This window comes from Telopea speciosissima, chromosome 1 (assembly GCF_018873765.1).
Source record: "Telopea speciosissima isolate NSW1024214 ecotype Mountain lineage chromosome 1, Tspe_v1, whole genome shotgun sequence".
Lineage (NCBI taxonomy): Eukaryota > Viridiplantae > Streptophyta > Magnoliopsida > Proteales > Proteaceae > Telopea > Telopea speciosissima.
Window position 1 is genome coordinate 67,893,105 of NC_057916.1, and position 24,144 is coordinate 67,917,248.

At 35.4% G+C, this 24,144-nt stretch overlaps 2 protein-coding genes across 2 annotated transcripts; both read right to left on the reverse strand.

Annotated features, from left to right (window-relative positions):
- Window positions 1-7,872: 7,872 nt before the first annotated feature.
- On the reverse strand, window positions 7,873-10,702 carry LOC122650528 (ATG8-interacting protein 2-like). The gene is made up of 3 exons (XM_043843936.1): window positions 10,585-10,702; window positions 9,284-10,139; window positions 7,873-7,937 (listed from the first exon to the last, which is right to left on the reverse strand). Exon 2 carries the CDS (start codon window positions 10,100-10,102, stop codon window positions 9,287-9,289), a length of 816 nt encoding a protein of 271 aa, XP_043699871.1. The 5' UTR covers window positions 10,103-10,139; window positions 10,585-10,702; the 3' UTR covers window positions 7,873-7,937; window positions 9,284-9,286.
- Window positions 10,703-15,209: 4,507 nt separating this feature from the next.
- LOC122643202 (putative kinase-like protein TMKL1) lies at window positions 15,210-17,722 on the reverse strand. The gene is made up of 2 exons (XM_043836853.1): window positions 17,131-17,722; window positions 15,210-16,131 (listed from the first exon to the last, which is right to left on the reverse strand). The coding sequence occupies exons 1-2, from the start codon at window positions 17,612-17,614 to the stop codon at window positions 15,542-15,544; spliced, it is 1,074 nt and encodes a 357-aa protein (XP_043692788.1). The 5' UTR covers window positions 17,615-17,722; the 3' UTR covers window positions 15,210-15,541.
- Between the last annotated feature and the right edge of the window lie 6,422 nt (window positions 17,723-24,144).

Genomic DNA, 24,144 nt, shown 5'->3' on the forward strand with positions numbered 1-24,144 from the left:
CTGAACATAAGTCAAATTACGTATCGATTCGAAGGTCTCAACCCTCCACATCTCATCCACACGTCTCATAAGAGATAATGACACTTTACAGAAAAGTCCTAACCCAAAAAAGTATAGAAATGCCCCCCAAAATACCCAAATGACCCACCCAGTTTGGTTCGAACCGAAACTGAACATATGTCGAAATACGTATCGATAAAAATGTCCCGACCCTCAACATCTCATCCACACGTCTCATAAGAGATAAGGACACTTTTTAGAAAATCCCAAACCCAAAAAAGTTCAAAAAAACCCCCAATAACCCAAAACGATCCACCCAGTCTGGGTCGGGCAGAAACAAAACATATGTCGAAATACATATCGATTCGAAGGTGTCAACCCTCCACATCTCATCCACACTTCTCATAAGACATAAGGGTATTTTATAAAAAAGCCCTAACCCAAAAAAGTATAGAAATGCCCCCCAAAATGTCCAAACGACCCACCCGGTCTGGTTTGGATCGGAACTAAACATATGTCGAAATATGTATCGATGATTGTGTAAACTCTGTTCCCAACCCCTATAGACAACGAGGTTTGAAAGTGTGAGGAAGATGATTACCCTACAAGTAGTCATCTTCACATTACCCCCTCTCTCTCTCCCTCTCCCTGTCTCTATTCATGATGCTTGAACCCATTAATTGAAGTATTTTCAGAACCCGATGTTGCTTCATTTTGGTTGTTACCCATATCTGCCAAGGACTACTATATCAACCCCTTACCCTCAACTCCCACTTGAGGCATTTTTATGCGCTTATTTGGGTTGTTACCCATGTCTGCTGAGGAATATTATCATTGCCAAATTTTTTTTATTTTAATTTAGATTTTGCTCCCTGAAAACATGAATTTATGATCAATTGCAGCATCCCTTTCTTATTTTGTCTCTGATGACAAAATCAGCCATGCACTGAACAACAATATAGTGAGCCCTGTTTGCTCAGGAGGAAGTGTAAACCAATTCAATGAAAAATAGATTTAATAGGAAACCCCTTTTTCTCCTGGAAGAATCAGGGAAGACTCTGTCACCACCTCATCATGGATTTGAGTACAAAAAGGAAGACGTAATTGCCTCATCTTTCTTTATTGCAATTCTCAATGCAATAAATTCCTATTGAATTTCTGAATAGTGTCGCATGGTTGTCTATAATGATATATTATTATATCAAAGGAAGAAACAAAACATTCTACGCATTTATTGATAATTCTATCCTTACATCATGTTCTTCTTCTTTCCTTTTGTAAGCCAGTAAATTACCTGTTGGTCCGGGTTAAGAAGATCCACAAATAGAGGGAGAAGCTCACCGAAGGCTAGCAAGTAGTAGCCAACGCTGCCCTGTGGGTAGCATGCATGTTGTCGTGGGCTGGCTCGCTATTGTGTGCACAATCCCTGCGATGCAATCATTATACACCAGGGATGAGCCGCACATGGTAGGATCTTCTTCAACGATGAGAACCAATAATAGGGTTTATTTTTTATGCAGAACTAACTATGGTTCCAACTACAAGTGGACAGAAAGTTTGCATAGCGCCATAAAAAAGAGTGTGACACAATCATAACATATCAAAAAAATGTATATATACAATGCAGCTTATATGCTACAACATTGGTGGTTGCACTCAAGAAACGGCAATAAACAATGCTCAGCTAGCAACCCTTGAAGAGGATTTTAGTTTACCCATAATGGACAGCAACCAAAGGCGATTAAAACCCATAAACAGAGATAGTTCAATTATAATATGCAACAAAGAGAGGTACTCATCATCGTTGTTCACTCATAAACATCATCACATATTGTGATTCAAGAATGCAGAGGCCAAACCATTGGCTCTAATACCAAGTGTGGAATAGATATTGTGCATCCTCCCATTAAGGAATGCTAATCATACTAAGACTCTAATCCTTGTATTTGACAAGTAATGGGTCTCTTAATTATAATCCACAATCTTAATATTAGAGATATATTTGGTCAATACAATAATGGACATGTGAGACAATTATAGAAATTAACTATTTTCCTACAATATATTGCAGACATTTGGATACAGACGTGCTTGCCAAGACGTAGTGAATGTGGTGATAACGCCTTATGTGTCGTCAGAAATTGTAAGGTCGATGCTCAAAAAGGTGCAAGAGGTCGGTGAGAGCCTGAGAGGGATATATGGGTGTTCTTCAAAGGGGAGATGGAAGTTCATCCCAAGAACATCAATGGACGATTTTACAAAAAAGAATATAAATTAATAATCTTCTTAAATTTTATCCAAAAAATAATAATGTTGTGGGTCCCATGTTTACCTGTCAAACCCGTTTCCCTATGCTATATTTTCTTTTAAGTATTTAATTATAAAATAGATCCAATGGTGGGTATCGAAACTACACAATCCAACGGATATAATGAAAGTAGTGTGGAAAATGCACTACCCACACAACCAAGTAGAGTTCTTTCTCCCTTAAATGATATACTTGACATGTTTTTTGAAAAGAAAATGGAAGTGAAACTTGATGATAGGCATAAAATTATTCTGACTACTGGATATAAAGAATTAGCAAGACATTCAAATGTTCTGATCCTAGAGATTCAACAAGTTGCAACATGATTTTCTCAAGCTCTTTAGGGGTTGGGTACTATGCTATAAAGATTTAAATATTTTACAAGCTAAAATTTTCCTGTATTGCAGAACAAAAGGAACTAAGAGTGTAAAGACCATTGAAAGCAAATTCTAGTGCTGCAATAGGGCAATCAGATTGGCACTGAATGATGTCTTAGTCTTTGGAAGAGAATGATGATTCCCTTTGTATGGTCAAATGGGCAAGGGAAAGGGTTATAGGTAGAGAATAGTAATACTGATAAGCTAAATAGGGTGGTACCAAGCACCATAATCATCTACAAAATATAACTTCACACTTGTATGATAGCATGTTTAGCTAACCCCATCATTGCTCATTATTTGTATTAACTACAACATTTTGCATCACTTGTGCATATACGAGTACAAAACGTCCCTCAGACATGTGGCTTATTCGGCGAGGCATACTATGTAGGTTGGTTTAATCAAGAATGAAACCAAACCCTCTGATCCCATACTCTCCAGGCCTCGAATATGAATCACTAGTGAGGGTGGTCCTTGGGGTGCTTTAGGGTGCATATATGCCACAAGAGGCACTATATTTGCCACAAGTATATTTCATATATAGGAGGGCAGTGAGGTCATTTCATGAGAGAGAGAGGACCAAAATATCATTGGATTTTTTTTTCTTGCTACATCATTTATTTTGATATTATTTTGCCTTAGTTCTACTTTCAGCCGGACATCCCAATTAAATTTTTCTTGGGAAGAAAAACTCTATCCGGGAGTGTAGCCTACAAAAGCACTCCCATAAATCTATCTCTCTCCTCCCCATATAAAAAGACACCTCTGCCCCCTTGTTTTGAGGAGGAGAGAGATAGACACATGGGAGTGTTGGCGTAGGCTACACTCCTGGACAGAGAACTACTTCCAAATTTTCTTATATGATTTATGGGGAAAAGATCCCCACAATGTTGGAGTGGAGATTTCTTCTCATGATCTTGAGAAGTCATAGTGAGTTCGCCCTAGAGCACTAGAGCTCGTGGGGAGAGTCACTTTCGGTAAACCTAAAAAACATTCGAAAATGATGATTAACTTTCTTTGATCATTTACGATAACCTTAATCTTTTTCAACTAGATATAACCAACTTCCTTCAAGTGGAGAGAGGCTCAAGACTACCTTTATAGAGTTCTAAACCAAACACTTTGTAATTCTTACCCGTCCCAGTGGGAAGTCCCATGGGATCTACATTGACACTCTTTTTCCTTAGACAGGGCCCTCCTATAAATGAATTTGTACCCCATACTCTCATTGGTATGGCCTCCCACTCTGGCATTGTGTAAAACTTCTAGCCATGATTTCTTTTTATTTCATTTTTTTTTGGTGAATAAATAAAGGAAAAATGTTCTTTGTACTATTAGACACATGGGGTGGGTGAAATGACCAGCCCACCCCCCTGAATGACTGAATTGGCAGCCCCATCCTACCCCATGTGTTTGGGCACAATCTATGCCCCTATGCACCCCAAGGCGGAGAACATCGCCCCATAAATAAATATATTAAACTCCAAATGGAAGTGGAATTTTAAAAAGTAAAGATGCCACCAAGAGGCACAAGCCCTTGGACAAACAAAGAGAAAAATAAAAGGATAATAACATCAATCCTAGGACAATGAGCTTGCACTGTGTTGTTCCAAAGACATCAAATTTTCCAATCATTTGAGTGAAGAAAATAATACCAACACAATCAAACGGTAGTGTCTGGTCCTCCCTAAGAAGTGTGGGTCCAACTTTTGATATTTCCTAGGTTTGAGACACGTGTCCTCCTAGGCTCCCAGCCCACCCCAGCCTTTGGATGCCTCATTGGGCACTTATTGGTGATGCCCTCCAAGGAGAGGAACCCAATCCCTAGAGGTGCTCCTCGACAAGGATTAAAATCATCTGCAGTTCTTAAATCTGGCAGTGCCTAGCAGGGCCCCTTTAGAGACTAACATGTGGCGTTGGAAGATCGAAGGGTGGAGATTGTGTTGCATTATTTCAAATGAAAAAAAAACCCATTTTGATGACCCGGTTTGAAACTCGTAAAATGAAAACCCAAATCCCAAATCCCCTACCCTCTTCCCTCTCTCTCGACACCCCTGTGATCTTCGAGCTTAAGATTTTGTGTAACCCTAAGGTGGCTAATCCCTTGACGGGATGAAGAGTTAAGCTACTGTCGAAGCTTCTAACGGAACTAAAGGAGTTCTCCTCCCTCTGGCAATCTTCGAGTTTCAGACGGAACTACTCCTCCCTCCAGCGACTCATCCTGTGCGGCTTAACTCATATCTTGTGTTTCATAGTAGCCATCCACTCTACAACTATAACCAAATCTGCAAATAGATAAACACAAAATCATTTTTTCACATAAGACCCAATCTGCTCTTGGAAGGAAGACATCTTCTTACATCATAAGAACCTAGAATAGTTGAAAGATATTAGATGGCCAGAGTGGATGAAATGTCAAATGAAAGCAAGTTCCTTTAAAGCAGCAAAACTTAGTTGGTCATTGCGATTGAGAAGAGACCACTAGGATTTCAAACATAAAGCAATGGTTTCTCATCAGGCATCAAATTCCCTTGCTTGGAGGTGCCTACTTTATTGAAACACAAACAACAACATCACCATGATTTAAACCCTAATTAGGGAGCAAATAAAAAACTCTACAATAGACATGTGTTGAGTATGATGCCCACTCATAGGGACATACTGGATCTTCCTTTGTCGACAACTTCTCTTACCTAGCCCACCAGCCATACATGCTGCCTTTACCATCTTTTGAAAGTGGCTCAGTGGCTGGTTTTTCACATTATGATGACTTATACCCTACGATAGGTTACCTGCAGTATGTAGCTGAGGCTGTTTATAGGGCAGCTATGGAGGACCACTCTCGTTTCTTTTTGCACACTATGACGTGGCATGCATTTGTCATGCAGTCGGAGGACAATGCTTTAGTAGACAATCACAATATGGTATTGTTGGGACATAGAAGACTCTAGGGTAGGGTGTCTATGACATGTATTGTTCATTGTACTTAGGTGTCTATGTATCGTTCATTGTACTTTGTAATTTCTACTTTAACTATTTCTTAAATAATTAAGCAATATTATGTTCCTTCATCCATTGTTGCATTAATTTACTTGCCAATTATTACTTATAGCATTAAAACGATGTGTAGAATGACAATATTATATAAGGTATACAACATGGTTCGATGTTTAACGCCACCCAAGGGTGCAAATCCAAAACATCAATTTGTGTGATTTTTTTTTTTTTGCGGGGGCAATTTGAAGATTTACATATGTTTATTAAGCTTAAAACAAGGTTTCCCTAAAGTTTCGGAGCCTATTATGGCCATTTGTCTACTGAAACATCAAAATGAAATCAATTGAGAAAAAATGCAAGGTTTCGGTGAAATTTTGCCGAAATTTCGGTGGTTTCCGAAACACCAAAACGAGATGAGTTTTAGAACTTTGATGGAAACTATACATGAGACTATGAGAGGCTTCTGAGGAGGTATCTAGGTTTATTTGTTCCTATTTGTTTTTCCAGACTTTTGGTTAGCTTGTGAAATGAATTATTAATATGCTTATTAACTAGATATAGGTTCAATGAATCAGATTTATATATTAATGGGTCCAATTAGATGTTATCAATTATTCTTATTCCTGGAAGAAAAGATTCCTATATTATTAATTACCCACTCAGGAAGGGCTCTCTGGCATGCACAGATGAAAATAGGATATGATACCAGGTCTGGACTATAGAGATCAAACTGTCTAAGGGTATTGGGACTGAATAAAAAGGTCCAACAAGACCCATCTAGGTGCATTTTTTTTGGTGCATGTCTATTTAGTGATAACTGAATTGGCAACTTTTTACCTAATCCTCAATCTAATGTGCGATCAGTTCAACAATATATGATTTGAGTTATGAAATATGGGAAAGGATCAATGGTTCCCAAGTAATGTCATGGAAGAAACCTTGACCACACATTTCATTGGCGCCAAGAAACGAACATCTTTAGACATTTAGTCTAGCCACAGGATCAAAACACAACTATCCTTTTTCTTTTTTACCAATTTTTAAATTACACGGAACAGAACAAGAAGATAGTTTGTCTCTTTCTGAAGAGGGAAGAAGAACATAGCACTTACAAAAAAAAAGTAGATAGTGATAGGAGAGGATGGAAGAATCCACCACAGGAATTGGGTTACTGAGTCTACGGTAAAGTGATCTGATAAAAAATCACATGATCCTTCGGCTTTGTTTCACTAATTTTCAGCTGAAACAGAGAGAGGTTGTGCTACGGTCAGCAATAGGTTACCCTGATTATGGTTAAACAATTCACGCACAAACCAAACCAAGCCAACCCAAAAAAGAATAGGGTAAGAGGTTATCAATATGAATTGTGCGGGAACTTTTTTGTGCACAAATGGCTTTTTTTGTCATATTGACTGAGGATACTAAGGAACTCCTGAGACGGCCACACATGAAATTTGATATTGGTGACCATTCTTAATTGTATGACCTGTCATATATAGAGAAGTCATATTGTTTAAAAAATTAACCCATGATTAGGTGATGATATAGATAATAGGTCCACAAATTTTGAATCCTCACATTCTACCACATGACAAAAACTATAGCGGTCATAAAATCCTAAAAGCCAGAGAGAGAAGATTTGAGCAAATTCAAGGTTAACCTGCCAACATTGTGTCAAAGTACTGACAACTTTGGGTTTCGCTTGTCGCTCAAGTATAAGTTACTAGGAAAACATAGATTTAGGACTCATGTTAGGATCAATAGATCCCAATCCAAGTTTTAAGGTGGTGCAGCAACTGTTATTTTATCCGTGTCTGATTTCCTAACTTGACCAATTCTGACCAAAACACAGCCGAGTTGATTCAGGATCGGCAGTGGCCAATCTGAACCTCGGATCCATGGCCAAAAATCTCTAATTGTCAAACATTCCTTCCATTCAGGTTCGAAATCATTCTCAAAAGGGCTACGCCAATTGATCAGTCATTAACTGAAGTAATAGGTGAAGATAAACATACACATAGCCACACCAAAAAAATATATATACATGTACATACATAATATCCAGGACCCAATAATGTAAACAATTTTATAATAAATCCAGTTCTTATTCGTAAGTTGGGTTGGGACTCATGGTATGTTGAAACTGAAAATAACTACAATAGACAAACCACCAAGTTTATGCTCTGCAACATCTCTCTCCGTTTCTTAGCCTTTTATTTCACCATTGTGATTCTTGGTAGCCAGTTCATCTTCTGCTGACAGAAATCAAAACAAAAGGTCAAGAAAAAGGTCAGCCTTTAGGTTAGGGGAAAAGCAACCAACTTGTAGGAATGCAACTCTTAAAGAAATTATATATAAAATGAAAAAATTCATTATCTGAACCCTTCATGGCCATCACTATCTTCAGCATATACCGGAGCTTCCCCCTCACTCATCTGAAAGTATGAGGACCCACATTGGTAGTTCTGAGTATAGGTATATACAAAAAACATTTGGCTATACTTGGATCTAACAATCCCCAAAACGTTTAAATTTCCCAGAGGCAGCGGCGAGTGAATCCCCTGAAGCGCTAGCATTAGTGGTCAAGGGCTGCCAAAGCAATTACTTATAGGAACTACTCTCTGTATATCATCAGTTTCTTATCCCAGTATTCAGGATCAGTTTGGTCTGTTTCACCATTCCACTGTAATGTGGTATGTCCCATCTTCCCACTCATTCTTCTTAAATGAGCCCCTGGTTAAGTTCTGTTACATTAACCTGGTTGTCCTGGTTAAGTTCTGCTATATTCCTAGTGTATATATTTGACGCAAAAAACCAGAAAGGGAACTAAAGCTAAGCTCCCCATATCTTGATATCTTAAAATTCTGAGACTTATCAGGTCTTAGGAGCTTGTTTAAAGAAGAAAAATCTAAGTTATAGCCATCAACTCAACCCAACCAACACGCCTGTCATTTATAGCTTACAAAGGGCTGATCAACATATGGAGAAAATGTCTCAAACAGGGTTCGTAGTAACATACAAATGACTTTCTCTATTTGAGAACCTCCAATTATTCTGTTAATAGTAGATTCCAAACAGTCACAGAGTAAAGTATCAGAGTGTGGGTGTTTCTCTAGAGTATGAAACCATCTCAGGCTATTTGTTGACAACATATTTTCAAATCCACTGCCAATTTTTCTTCTTACATCCATTTCTCCATGCAGATTCATGTACACATAAAATAACTCTATTCTTAATTGATCATTCCAAATAATTTATAACCATATAACTGTAAAAATTATGTTACCATATGCAACATATCAAATTTCAGGATATGAAATGTTTAACTTACTCAAAGCTATGAGGTCAAAATTTGAGTTCTTTTGCTCAACAAAGATGTGCATGCAAACACATATATGTCAAAAACATAAATATGCAGGATATGAGTGAGTTCATATAAGGTCACATATACACTGACATAGAGATGCATGCGCGCAAACATACAAACACAAACACAACCAAAAACTTTAGCAGAATTTATTATCAGCAAAGTATCATGTCTCAATTATAATGACTGATTAACTCCCTGTTTCAAAGAGAAGAATAGTATGTTGATTACCGCTTAGGTTGCTGAGTTCGACGCCTTATTTTGTTGCCATCGTTGACCTATAATGACAAGGCCCATCAGAGCTGCAGCAACAAAAATAGACCAATATGCATTCGCCTCCTTTGCGTTCTTGTACAATGAAGCAATTCTTCTCTTCCATAATTCCTCACAGGGAAGTCTATTCTTGTTAAATTTAACTTCTTTTGTAGGACTTATTGGCTTTGAAACATCTGAATGATTATCTAAGCTTTTCTGAGAAGAATCACACGATTCAGCAACAACTGCATCCTTATCATACACAATTGATCCACTAACATCTGCTTCACTGTCATAAGAACTAAATTTAGCAGAATTGTATATACTTTCCTCTTTGCCAATTAAATCTAGCCCTCGTAAACCCATGTCTTCTTCAAATTCTGTGCCACGAACAGATTTCCTATTACCCTTTTCGTCGTAGAACTGTATTCCAGTTAACTCATCTGGTACAGGCAACTCTTTGACATTCCAATCTTCTACATTTTTCTTATCAGATTTGTTCATATCAAATATTGGCAGCTCGTTAGCAACTATACCTTCATCTTTTGGTTCATTATCGATCTCATTCTTGTCTGACTCCAGTGGTGGATTCTCAAGCTCGGTAGGTTGAAATTCAAAGTGACCCGACATGAACATTGCATCTGCAGTTCCCTCATCACATACAATGAACTCATTGCCTTTATCATCGTCAACTCTTTTTGGACCAGGAGCAGCAGAATATGTTGATGCCGTGAGTGACACGACTTCCCATTCATTTCCACGGGAGGAAGCTTCCTCCCCCCCATTATCGGCCATTTTCAAAATTCAAGTTCCCTGCAAATTCAGAAAAAAAACTAATCAATATCACCAACATCAAACAGGAAGAATATTCTGCAACTAAAAAAGAAATCGGATAATAAAAAACCTACTTCAAATTCACAGACCGGCCCTTTGGGGAAACAAAATCGATCCTTTCAAAAATAAAATTCTTTGAAAGAGTAAAAAGAGTCAAAACTTATCCAAATAACACTGATCAATAAAAGGAAACCTTCAATCAAAACCTACACAAGCAATCAACAAATCGAACTCATACAACTTAAAGAACCTTTCGATCAAATCAAACACGAATAGATCGAAATAATATCGAAAGCTTGAAAACAAAACGAATAAGAAAAAGAAAAATTCAAGCTTCTTCCGGCCAATCAATCAATGGATTAAAAAACTTTTACAGATCCAATCTTCAAAAGAATGGAAAAAAAAAAAAAAAAAAGAATTCAAGAGTTTCGATTCCAATAACCTAACGCAGGAGATATTTCAGACACCGGCGCAATTCAGGCACGAAGGAACTGCTCTGTAGCCTGTAGGGGGTGGAGTAGTGTTGGATACTGAATTCCCCGGGAAGAATTGAGATAAAAAAGCCGAACTGGTTCAACCGGTATTTGCTAGTCTCTCAAAGGGTTTTACCGGCTGTAGTCAGTCTCCTTCCCTTGCGTATGGAAGAAGAGAAAAATATTCTGATCTATTGATGCCCGGCTGCCATGACGTGTTGACGAAAGAATTGTACGATGAAGACTTCATATCAATGTGCATAGATATAAACTGTTGGCGTTAAAACAATGGTAGAGATCCAACGGCGTATAGAATCACATGGATAAATAAATGTCAATCGGTACGGTATACGGTATTTGGTATAGTATATTATAAAAATATCCTATACTGATACCATACCAAATACTGATTTGGTACAGGTATCTCATATTGATACCATATCAAATCGATTTGATATTATTTTGTATAAGTATTCAATACGGTATGGTATATTTTCAACATTATGTTTATACCAATAACATATTGAATACCGATTTGGTATAGGTATCTCATATCAATACCATATCAAAATTTTTTTGTATGATTCGATACAGATACTTCGGTACGAAAACAATATCGGTATACGATACGTGGTACACATTGACAGCTTTAAATTCATGTTTGAATATTAAAAAAAAGGCAAGAGATAATTATTTAGTCATGTAAGGCTTGCACCAATGTGCGCGGAGGGGGGGGGGGGGGGAAGGAATAAAATATTTTATTGGGTGTTGAGAAATAATTTCACTCTATCCTGTGGTCCGGGAGTGTGGCCTACGAGTCTTATCTCTCTCCTATTAAGATGAAAAGACACCTATAACCACTTGTTTTGAAAAAGAGAGGTGAAACACATGGGAGTATAGGACTATGGGAGTACTGGCACAGGCCGGACAGAAAACTACATCCCCCAACAAAAAATAACCGTAATTTGAGCTGATTCTAAACTTAGAGGGTTTATGATTGGTCAAGCACTCAAGCCGCGAGATGTGTTGGGCTAAAAAATTGCAGGCCAACATAAAACCCAATATAAGCTCAACAATTGTATCATTATGTGTACTAGAAGGGTTATGCAAGCGTGTGCGTGACCCATGGGATGATGTAATGGAGTGTAACATTGCCAATTTAATCAATTTGGTCAATGCAAAACTCCATGATTTCAAGGAAAGGAGTCAAATTCAAGCGTTTTTTGTTGTATTATTGTGCTTATTTGTTCGTTTATTAGTTCTAATTCATGAATAAATTGGAAGGGCCCCAATTTTTCCATAGAAATCTCCTCACCAAAGAGATCTGATCCTTTGATTAGCTTGAAAAATGATATTTTTGATCCAGTACAATAAGAGGCGAGAATTAACGATAATTCATGAGTTCAATCATAAGTTCACATCAATAGTGGTGAAGAAATTTTTTGTTCTCCATAGTTGAAGGGAACCTCAATCAAATTTAAAATGATTCACATTAGTTACTTTTAATTAGAATTGGTCCAAAGATTTTGGAAAATTTATGGACTTTAAAGAGTAGGTGCCAATATTTTGAGTGGTCTTATTTATTTTTGTTTTTCAAATGTATGCATTTATTCTAATATTGTGCTTCATTTTTTTTTAAAAACATTATTGAACTCTTTTTTTTTTTTTTTTAATTTACAAATGAAATTAAATATAAATTTTATATATTCTGAATTATTCCTGAAATTAGATTTACTTGCTTTGTTCTTGTGAGTCTTTTGTCGCAAAGCAATGGGCAGGCTGTTTCTATGATCTACGCCGCTACCTTCCCAGAACCTTTGTCATCACCGTCTTCATCATACAATAACAATAACAATAACAATAACAACTCAATTTTATTCTAATTAAATGAGGTCGGTTACATGAATGCTTACCCTCCAAAATCATAAATGATACAAGGTCTAAACTACGTATATCTTTCCTCACCAAAAAATGCTTCAAGAATCCACCCAATGGTAAATGAAGACTTATAAACTGATTAGTACCAATCTTAACTACATACTTTCAATGCTTATCAGCCCATCCACCAATCTACGAGGGACACTTATGTAATTATCATCTCACAATAATTCCAAAACATTGGAAATAACAAAAAATAAAAAATCAACAAGACCCTTTCCATGAGAAGAAAGGTCAAAGGTGCATTCCTCTCTATTCTTTATTACTAGGTATAAAGCATGATTTGTGAAGATAAATTAATATCCATAAAATGGTTCAAGAACCCACTCAATGGCCCTCAAATATAAGGTTAAAATTATTCTAAAAAATTGGATATAAAATCCCATTCCATGAATCCACCTGTTCTAGAAAATACTAAAAATAAGAAAGAAATCCTAAAATTCAAATTTTTTTTTTTTCAAAGACAGTTTGCTGAAACGGCCTATAGAGTTCATTGGTTGTGATTCAATCAAGCAAGCACGATGAACCATGAGGAATTCCACTAAATACAGTGCAAACTTGTGCCCAACTATCATAATAACTGACATAACATGGTTTTCCCTCATAATATTTTTATGGCTAAAGTTTTACATCACCAATGGGTGAAGAAAGGAATCTCATAATTATCTATGAAAAAGAAAAACACGTCAAAATGTGTTTTTTTTTCAGGGATAAATGTCAACATATGGATAATTAATCTCAAGGGGTAGATTAGTTGTTAAGGACTAGCACCTCAGAATTAAGACGTCATGAGTTCAAATATTCTTGGGGCTTACTTCTCCCAAAAAAAAAATGTTAGCATATTAGGTAATTCACTCCATTAAAAAAAATGGAATAGATGTCTATGATGGGAGATGACCTCTGACTTCTCTCTCTCTCTGAGTAGCAGTAGAAGAAGTTGTTGAATGTGAAATCGACCTAGAATGCAAATCAAATGCAGCCTAAAAATCTGTTTTTGGATTATTGGGACTTGTCCTGTCCTCGTTAACTATAAAAGAGTTGCTTGCAGATGGAACTTTAAGATTATTGGGATAATTTTTGGAGAGACATAAAGAGATACCCATTAAGGAGAGAATTGAGTGGTTTAGGAGGGTGGATATCATATTCCATATGAAGTCTCTATCAAGAGCTTTGGGTTTGAGAACATAGGTTACATGTTGGGCCAATTAAGAACTACCAAATTCTAAGAGCTATTTGGTACTTTCTTTCCATGGCTCTTGATTTATTTTAAAAAATTGGGCTGATGTTCTTTGTGCCGCAGCGCAGGCTGTGCCATGGGCTGGCCATTTAGGGGGGTGGGGTGTTCATTTCGCCTACCCCATGTGTCTGAGCGCAACCTGCGGCCCCAGCACAGAGAACATTTGGCCAAAAAAATTATAAAAATCTTATTGTTAGTCTTTCAATCTCTTTAATGTGTAGCATTCAGAGATATAACAATCTTATTTTAAGTCTTTCCATCTCTTTAATCTGTAGCATGCAGAGAAAAAATATAGGTGGAATGAAACATGAGCTATTTAAATAAAAACAGAGCAGAAAAAAAAAAAAAAAAAACCAGAGTTAATCTGTGATCAAAGACTAGCAGTGCTTTTCTACTTGGCTGAAGTTCCTTCAAGATCGTTGTTGATTTAACAGTTAAAGCTCCCAAACACTTCTTATAATATCAATGTTGTACTTATGAAGACCATAACAATGCTGTTTAAGTTCCTGTGTATGTGCTCTTCCTCTTCTATGGGGCTCTTTCTTTCTTCTTTTTTCCTAATGAAACTACAATAATTTTTTTAGTGGCTAATTAAACTGATTTTAAACTATAAAAATATTTCAATTTAAAAAATAAATTCCATTGTCAACAAGAATGTGGGAACTTACCTGCTCAATTATGTTATATTACATTATTAACATAAAATGTGTTATTAAAGGTCTTGACAAACTTATAGGTTACCGCAAGCAAGATACATAATGACAAAGTTAACAACCAAATTGGAATATTGCTGAGCACAAGTAAGACATGTGGAGGTGTTTTAATGCCCAAGACAAATAAAAAAATACCAAGTATTTGTTTGGATTCTATTTATAGCCAAATGATACACAAGGCCCTCTAGGCTTTAGTAGCAAGGAAATTCTATTTATCTACTAGTTGGTGTGAAAATGACCTTGACAGTTTCCTACTCTTGGCTAATAGTTATCTATTTTATTTTTGGTGAAGAGATGGTCTTAATTGTCCAGCAGCTCTAACCCCCCATCTGCTAAGGACTCCAAGAATGAGTAGTAGCAGATACAGAAACCAACCAACTTTTGGGTTCCATGAAAGAGTAGATCATTAAGCTTGCTGCAAATGCTCATGTCTGCACTGAACAGCTCTTACAGTCCATGTCTCTCATGTTTCCCTGCGGGAAGTGAATGTATACAGAAGATACTATAGTGAACAACGAATCGGATAAACAAATGAAGCAGTAATGGGTTCCTTAGATCTTCATGAGTTGTTTGATATCAATGGTAAAAATTCAAAATTCATTTGTACATACACCTTCATTCTCCAACTAACTTTGTATAAAGACCCAATTCAGGGTTAGTTTCTTGAGTATCCAAATAAACCATTTTGAGTTTTTTTTCTTTCTTTCTTGGCTGCTCCTACTGTGTTCTTCCTCTCTGTAAAGTTATCTGTGTCGATTAATTGATCGAGAATACCCAATATGTGTCATGAGTCATGACTGAATCTACAACCTGTGGTGCTGATTACTTGTCAAATAGACAAAAATCACCAATTCAATCTAACATCCTCTCCTGTTTCCTCACCCACGAAAAAGGCCTTCCTCAAACAATCACTGTCAGTGTAGGGGCCATCAACCCTGTCAGCATTAGATCATGGAGATATTTGTATCCATCTCTAACCATCTGCATCATGATCATCATCAAGATAAAAGCCTGAAAATAGTCCACTATACCAAGGTTCTCAGTTTCCAATTTCTTCAAGCTTTCCGAGGACTTGCTTGATATCTGGTCTCAAAGCAGGGGAAGGAGAACAACAAGCCATTGCCAACTGAAAGAACATGAGCAGGTGTTCTTCAGTAATTGGGTTTTGATCATTGCTTCGGTTAATAAGTATGTTGGGGTTAAACATATCTGATATTCTATGCTCAAGGATTGCATTTCTCATGGAGTTCGGCAGATACAGATCTGGACTAGGAGGCGCATTCCCATCAATAGACTCCTTCCCTGTAATTATTTCAAGTAAAATGACCCCAAGGCTGTATATGTCACTTTCTTTGCTTACTTCCTTCATCTTCATGACTTCAGGGGCTTTGTACCCCTGAGCTGCTGAAACATCAAGCACCTCTTGGCCAGCTGATGAATTTAAAAGGAGGTGCAGACCAAAATCTGAGATATAAGGCTGATGAATCTCATCCAGCAAGATATTCTTTGACTTGAGATTTCCATGGATTATGGGAAGCTGTAATCCAGAATGTAGATGATCAAGTCCTTTGACAATACCAAGTGAGATCTTATAAATGATAGCCCATTTGTGTGATTCGCCATTTCCATCTGTCCATAAGAGAACATGGTCTCCCATTTAAAATATTGAATCCTCCATAATGATGAATTAAAAATTGGAAATTGGAAACCTGACTTGAGCTAAAGAATGGATTTCAAAAGTTCATTTGCAGGGATGGAAGAAATAAAGAACAACAATAAGAAGAAAAAGAAGAATTTATTATTATTATTATTACTATTAAAAAGCAGTTGAAATTATTGATAAATCAGAACTACAGATACCAGTAAGAAGCAAATACACAAATTCCAGAAACAAATAGCATTACATGGAAGAAATCCGAAGGTTTAGCAGAAAAACAAATATAATACCGGCAAAAAAAGGGGGGGGGGGGGGCATTCATGATTCAGCCTTCATTTAAGTTGAAAGATCGGCCAAATAAAAGCTACCCTCAACCAAAAATTAGATTTTCTATTCAAAATGGAAACTGGTAGACCAAAATCCTCATAATTTCCATCAAAAAGGAATTACGAAAAATAAAATATGAATCAATGAAAGAAGATCACAGCTTCCCCATCCCACCTCCCCCCACCCCCACACAAACAAAAAAAAAAAATTCAATAAAGGAAAAGAGTGGGAATAATATGTAAGCTGAAAACTAAGTGGAATACCATAAATTAAAAGGAAAAATTGAAAGAGACAGAGAGATTGAGATTGAAGAAAATATGGAAGGCAAATGCTTTACCATTTAGAGAAGTATAATAGAAACATGAAAGGGAAAAAAACAAGTTCTATAAGAAGTATGTAATTCTGTGGAACATAAAGATCCAGAAACCAGAAGACAAACTCTTCAACAATGAGTTATACTGTGAAAGCGAAATTGATTTGACTTTGAGTCCCATACTTGGATAACTAAAAGCCAATATACAGCTGTGTGTTACCCTTGTCTTGCATAACTGCCAAATGCTATCAAAATCCTAATTTTTTGCCCCAAAAACGAATGGAGATGAAGGAAAACCATCAAAATTAGAAAGAAAAGTTAAGCAGATTACCTCGAATAAACTGAGCCAGATTACCATGGCTAAGGAAGGGATGGACAAAAAGCTTCTCTCCTCTTGGCCCCGCGTAAAACGCTTGAAGAGGCACCAAATTGGGATGCCTAATAAACCCCAGCATCTGAATCACAGGATTAATCTCTTTCAACCTTCCCGTGCAGGTTGGCCTCAGAAACCTAAGCAACACATTCGAATTAAGCCTTTCCATTGTGGCTTTATACAGTGTTCCGTAGCTCGATTTCCCCACAACTTCTCCCGGAGCATCTAAGATGTCATGGATTGTGCAATTCTCACCACCTGGGAAACTGTACAAATCTTCTGTTTCCACTTCATATTCTTCTTTCCTTCCAGAGCTCCGCCTCTGTGGAAGCTCATTTCTCGCCCTTCTCTTATAAACGAAGTAGACGAAGCATATGATACCAATCACAAGAATTGCAGGGACGACTCCAATGACAATTTTGAGAGTGAGATTGAGTCCCATTTCATGAAAGAAATTTTGATCACTTTCTAAACTTTTCTACCATTTTCGAATTCTATAAATGCAGATCCAGCATCAATCAAGGGCAAAAATCTAATAGAATAGAATCTGATCCAGTAAGAACAAGTTAACAAATTAACAAGTTTGCTGGGAAACCTAGAATTAGAAAAAAAAAATGCAGATAGCAGCTTAAAGAGCTCTGAGCTTCTGAAACATGGAAGGAGAATTTTTTGAGGTTTTAAAGAGAAGCTGAGATGGAAAAGCTTCCATTTTTGGAAACTGGGCCCTTTTTCTGGTAATGGAGTTTAGAGGGAGAGGAACTTGAGAAGCTTTTTCTACAGAAAGGAGAAAGAAGACAAAAGAAGAGAACTGTCGGGTAAAAAAGACAAACCGCTAATGGAACAGAGGCAAAAAACACGTGGCATAATCTTGTTGACGGATCTTTAATCATAGAGTGATGGAGGTTTTTTTTTTTGGGTGAATGGAGATGTACTATATCTAAACCCATCCTAACCACTCCCTCTCCCGGTAACTGGGCTGCACGTAAGTAACACACAATTCGTCTCTCATGGAGTTGTTTACAAAAACACCCTTTCCTGCAGTCTATGCATTCAATGGATGTGATGAATCGGCTGATGTGAGAATTGAACGGTCCAGATTCAAACTTGGTGGCTCCGTAGAAGAAATACTATATTCTCGTATCTAGCACAAAAGTGGGCCCCACCCATGTGAGGCTATTGACGGTATCTTGTCGGTCTGACATGTCTGCGGTTTAGCCCAATCGTAGCCATTAGTTGCTTTTTTTTTCGTTAATAAGGGTAAAGATTTTATGCAACCGATCCCATTAATGAATTACTACAACGCCAGCTTTAAAGATTATAACGGCCCTTCTAAACATCATATGAGAATCAAATTCCTGAATTAATTATTTAATCGTTCATACCATATTATTTTTTATATCAAATAATTAATTAATAGTTCAGATCAGTATAGATCACAGGTAGGATTATTTTCAGCTAATCAAAATGAATTCCTTCTACCAAAACAAATTAAATAAATAAAAATAAAAATAAAAATCAGAATGAATTCCGAAGTTCTACCAAAAAAAAGAATGAATTCCGAAGTAAATAATTATAAAATAGTTTTACATTTTTTTTTAGGAAAGTAGTTTTTTGTACGGGAGTGTGGCCTACGCTAGCACTCTCTAGCACTCCCGTGTGTCTATCTCTCTCCTCCTTAAAATAAGGGGACAGAAATATCTTTTCACACGGGAAGGAGAGAGATAGACTCATGGGAGTGCTGGCATAGGCCACACTCCTTGACAAAGAACTTTTTCCCTTTTTTTTTATTAAGAATTTATGAAGAAGAACCAATGTTTCATACATCTTCTCAATTCTCATATGGTTTTTTTTTTTTAATTTATAAAGTTCTCTATTTTTTCTTAATCATGTGGGCTCCATGTGAATATACCTTTCCCACTTTGATTTTGGGAACCCTCCCCTTATTTAGATAGGGGTCTTGTGGAAGAGCTGATTCAATAAAAAGTTAAAACTTGGTACATTGACTTTAATCATTATTTATGACTAAAGGAAAGACATTTTGTGATTAAATCCAGAGTGAAAATGATCTATCAAATGATTATTGATTACTTCTACAAGTGTACCATTATGATGAAATGTAGTTCAAGGTTAGATACTGATAGGTGAAGAGGCCTTCTCTATTATTAATAAGGAGAAAGTTTTCATACGCGGCCATGTAAGCATGCACGGCCGTGTCCCTTCTCACAAAGGGTTGAAAAAATCATAAACTCCCACTCATTAATTAATGCTTTGAAACTCCCACTCTCTCACATTCACGCCGTGTATGAAAACTTTCCCCTATTAACAATGACAGTTTCTTTTTCTTTTTATGTCTTGTACATTTGTATGAAATATAAATGCAATTTAATGAGTAAGAAATGATTAAAAATAAAAAGTAAAGTTACAAATCCCTACACAAGCGTCTGGGCCAATGGAAGAGCATGCCTGGGTATCTTCCCAGAGAGACTGAGGCGTCATTTCATGGTGTCCTGTGAGAGGACGTAGGAAACACCACCAAGTAGAGATCTTTTTCCGAAGTTACTATATATATATAGTCGATCTTCTCTTGTTCTTGGTTTATCCTCTTTTTCTCGGAGAGTTTTTGTGTCCCTATTGGCTTTCATTGAGTAGAAAAACCCTAGTTCTAACCTGTGGGGGTTGATTTACTTTCCTCCCTCTACCCAGAGTTTTTGTCTCCCTTTTGGCTTTCATTGAGTAGAAAATCCCTAGTTCTAATCTGTGGGGGTTGATTTACTTACCTCCCTCAACCTAGAAGTGCAATCTCTTTCGCAATATATATAAAAGAGATTGTTGTTTGGGCCTCTAGAGCCTGCACACACGTGTTGGCCAATGGAGTTCACGCAAGCATCACCATGGGTGGAATTCCACCTATTCGTGGGGAGTAGTGTGGTACTTTTGCATGCTCTATGTCTAGGCATAAGAGCCACATAGACCACGTGACCAAATATTGTTCTTTTCCCTATATGATGTGAAATTAATAACCCAGTCTAATACTATAGGCTCCGTTTGGTTGCAAGGGGAATTAAAGGGAAGGAAAGGAAAATTTTTCAAACCTAAAAAAGAAACTTTTGTAATCATTACCCCATGTGATTGTATAAACTACTTAAATTTCTTACCATATCTAGTAAAGATATATTTTACATGTAATATTTATTTTACATTTTAAACCAAAGGGAAATGGATGCAAAGTAAAGTGAAATTTAATAACCAAATATGGAATGATTTGGAGTTAGATATATTGTAACAAGGTGTCACATGGGGTAATGATTAAAAAAGTTCTTTTTTTAAGTATAAAAATTTCACTTCCCTTCCCTTTAATTCCCCTTGCAACCAAATGGAGCCGTAATACATATAACTAAAATATATGTGATTTGTTTTGTATCATGTTTAAAGCCGTTTGCATGTACAACTAGTCATCCAATAATATATATTCTACATGGTAATAGTCTCTAAAAACAAATAACTTCAAAGAAAGCATCTCGTTCCATAATGCAAGACTAACAGTCTCTATTAGTTTCTGAATCCTCCCACAAATATGTGGAGTGTTTGATTACCATTATAATGCTTACAAGAGATAGAGTCCATGATGACCATGAGATAGAGTTCATGATAGACCACATTACAAGTAGGGATGTAAATGGATTAGATTCGGCTCGGATTTACTACTAATTGAATCTGTATCCGTTTACTGAATGACATATTCATATCTGATCTAATAATTGACGGAATTTTAAAACTAATATCATATTTGAATTTGAGAGTTTATCGGATATCCGGATATTATCGAATCCGATAAACTATTTAATTTTTAAACAAATCTGACCTATATCAATTACAGATTTCGGATTCCGATTACTGATTACCGAATCCGATTACCAAAATATCCTTATAAGAGTGTTTATATTAAGGGTAATATAGTATTATATCATACGTTTTTACAAAAATATTAAACTAATCACATTTTATAATCGGATAGTAAATTATCCAGATATTATTCAATCTAAAATGGAACTATTTGAATCTGATTATCTTTCGGACTGATTCAGATATTTTTCGAAAACCAAAATTTTGGATTTGAAAACCTCTAAACTGATTCGAACATGGATTTTTGGCTATCCATTTACATCCCTAATTACAAGTGGGATAGAGTCTAGGATAAACATAGCAGACTTCATCAGTTATCCTCAGCGGCAGACTTGGTCGCATGATTATCAACAATGTGTGATTCCAGGTTTGCCTTATCAAGAGTTGGAGCTAATGTAGGACTCATATTCGTAATATCCACCAAAGAAAAATTAATGTAAGATACAATTTCATTTGTTATTTGGATCACTTGTATGAATAATTGTTTTGAGCAATACAAGAGGGAGTAAATTGAATTATCCATCCATGTATAAGCACTTCAGCAGTAATAATATTTCATGAATTCTCACATTTTTTTCCATTAAAATTAAATTAAAATTATTAATATTATAAATACAAATATTCTTGATTTATGTATTTCAAACTATTGTATACACAAGAAACCTTTTGACTACATATAGGTATAGCATGCATGTTATAAAATTAGATAGGATGAAGATTCCGACATGCCCTCACCCGGAAGTTGATCAACATGCCCTATACTTTTTGGCTATATTAAAAGGTGATTTGGAAATTTTAACTGTTAAATGTAAATTGTCATTGAAAAATCAAGTAGAAGAAAATTGCAAACTAGTAACCCCACATTCCCCTCTAAAAATAAGAAAAGAAAAAAAATACAACTATTTTGAGTAATATAAGAAGGATAAATTTGGATTGGATTATCCATCTGTGCAGAAGCACTTCCAGAGTAACTGTATTTTATAAATTCTGACATTTCAAAAAAAAATAAAAACTTGGCCATTGAATTGAATTTAAATTATTAATATGATAAATACAAATATATATCATACTACTGTATAAACAAAAAGCCTTTTTTTTACTATATATAGGTATATCAAGTACATTATAAAAATAGGTAGGAAAATGATTCCAACTTGCCCTCACCCAGAAGTAGATCAACATGCCCAATATTTTTTGGTATGTGAAAAGGTGATTTAAAAATTCTATTCGTTGAATATAAATTATCACTAAAAAAGTAAGTGAAAGAAAATTACGAACCAACAATCGTACATTTCCCTCTAAAAAGAGAAGAAAATAAAAAATATATATAATTATTTTGGGCAATACAAGAAGGTGAAAATTGGATGATCCCTTCCTGCATAAGCACTTCCATAGTAATAATTTATTATGAATTCTCACGGTAAAAAAAAAAGGCCATTGAAACTGAATTTAATTATTAATATGATAAATAAAAATATATATCAAACTATTGTACATAAAGAAGCCTTTTGACTATATATAGGTATATTATGTATGCTAGAAAAATAGATAAGGAATAGATTCTAGTATGCTCTCACTCGGAAGTAGATCAACATGTCCAGTATTTTTTGCTATGTGAAAAGGTGATTTAGAAATTCTATCCGTTTATCAAACTATTGTACATAAAGAAGCCTTTTGACTACATATAGGTATATTATGTATGCTAGAAAAATAGATAGGGAAAAGATTCTAGCATGCTCTCACCCGGAAGTAGATCAACTTGCCCAGTATTTTTTGCTGTGGAAAGGTGATTTAGAAATTCTATCCGTTGAATATAAATTGTCATTGAAAAAAAAGTGAAAGAAAATTTTGAACTAATAATCATACATTCTCCTCTAAAAAAAAGAAAAAATACAATTATTCTGAGAAATATAAGGAGAAGATTGGATTATCCCTCTATGTATAAGCACTTCCACAATAATAATATTTTATTTATTCTCATTCTCATTTTTTTTGCCATTGAAATTGAATTTAAATTATTAATATGATAAAAATAGATATGAAAAATATTCCAGCATGCCCTCGCCCGAAAGTAGATCAAAATGCCCAATATATTTTGCTATGTGGAAAGGTGATTTAGGAATTCTAATTGTTTAATATAAATTGTCAATGAAAAAAAAAATGAATTTATTTTTAACCAATAACCTCACATTTCCCTCTAAAAAAACAAAGAAAAAAAATACAATTATTTCAATCAATATAAGAAGGATAAAATTGGATTATCCCTTCATGCATAAGTACTTCCACAATAACAATATTTTATGTTTTTTCATGCACATATTTTTTTTGCCATTGAAATTGAATTAAAATTATTAATATATATATATATATATATATATATATATATATATATATATATATATATATATATATATATATAAGACTATTGTATATACAAAAATTCTTTTGACTACATATATGTATATTATTTATGCTATAAAAAATAGGTAGGAAATGATATGTGAATGCCTTCATTCCGAAGTAGATCAACATGCCTAGTATTTTTTCGCTATGTAGAAAGGTGATTTAGAAATTCTATTCGTTGAATATCAATTGTTATTGAAAAAATGTAAGTGAAAGAAAATTTCGAACCAATAACCGTACATTTTTCTCTAAAAAAAAAAAGAAAAAGAAAAAATACGATTATTTTGAGTAATATAAGAAGGAGAAGTTTGGATTATCTCTTCGTGCATAAGCACTTCCATAATAACAATATTTTAGGAAGTTTCACACTAAAAAAGGAAATTGTCATTGAAATTGAATTTACATTATTAATATGATAAATACAAATATTCATGATATGTCTATTTTAAACTCTGGTATATACAATAATCCTTTGACGAGATACGAGTACAACATGTATGCTATAAAAAATAGATAAGGAAAAAGATTCGAGAATGCTCTCACCCGGAAGTAGACCAACATGCAATTCATTTTTGACTAGGAGGAAAGACTATTTTGAAATTCTAAAAGTTGAATGTAAATTGTCATTGAGAAAAATAAGTGGAAGAAAATTGCGAACCAATAACC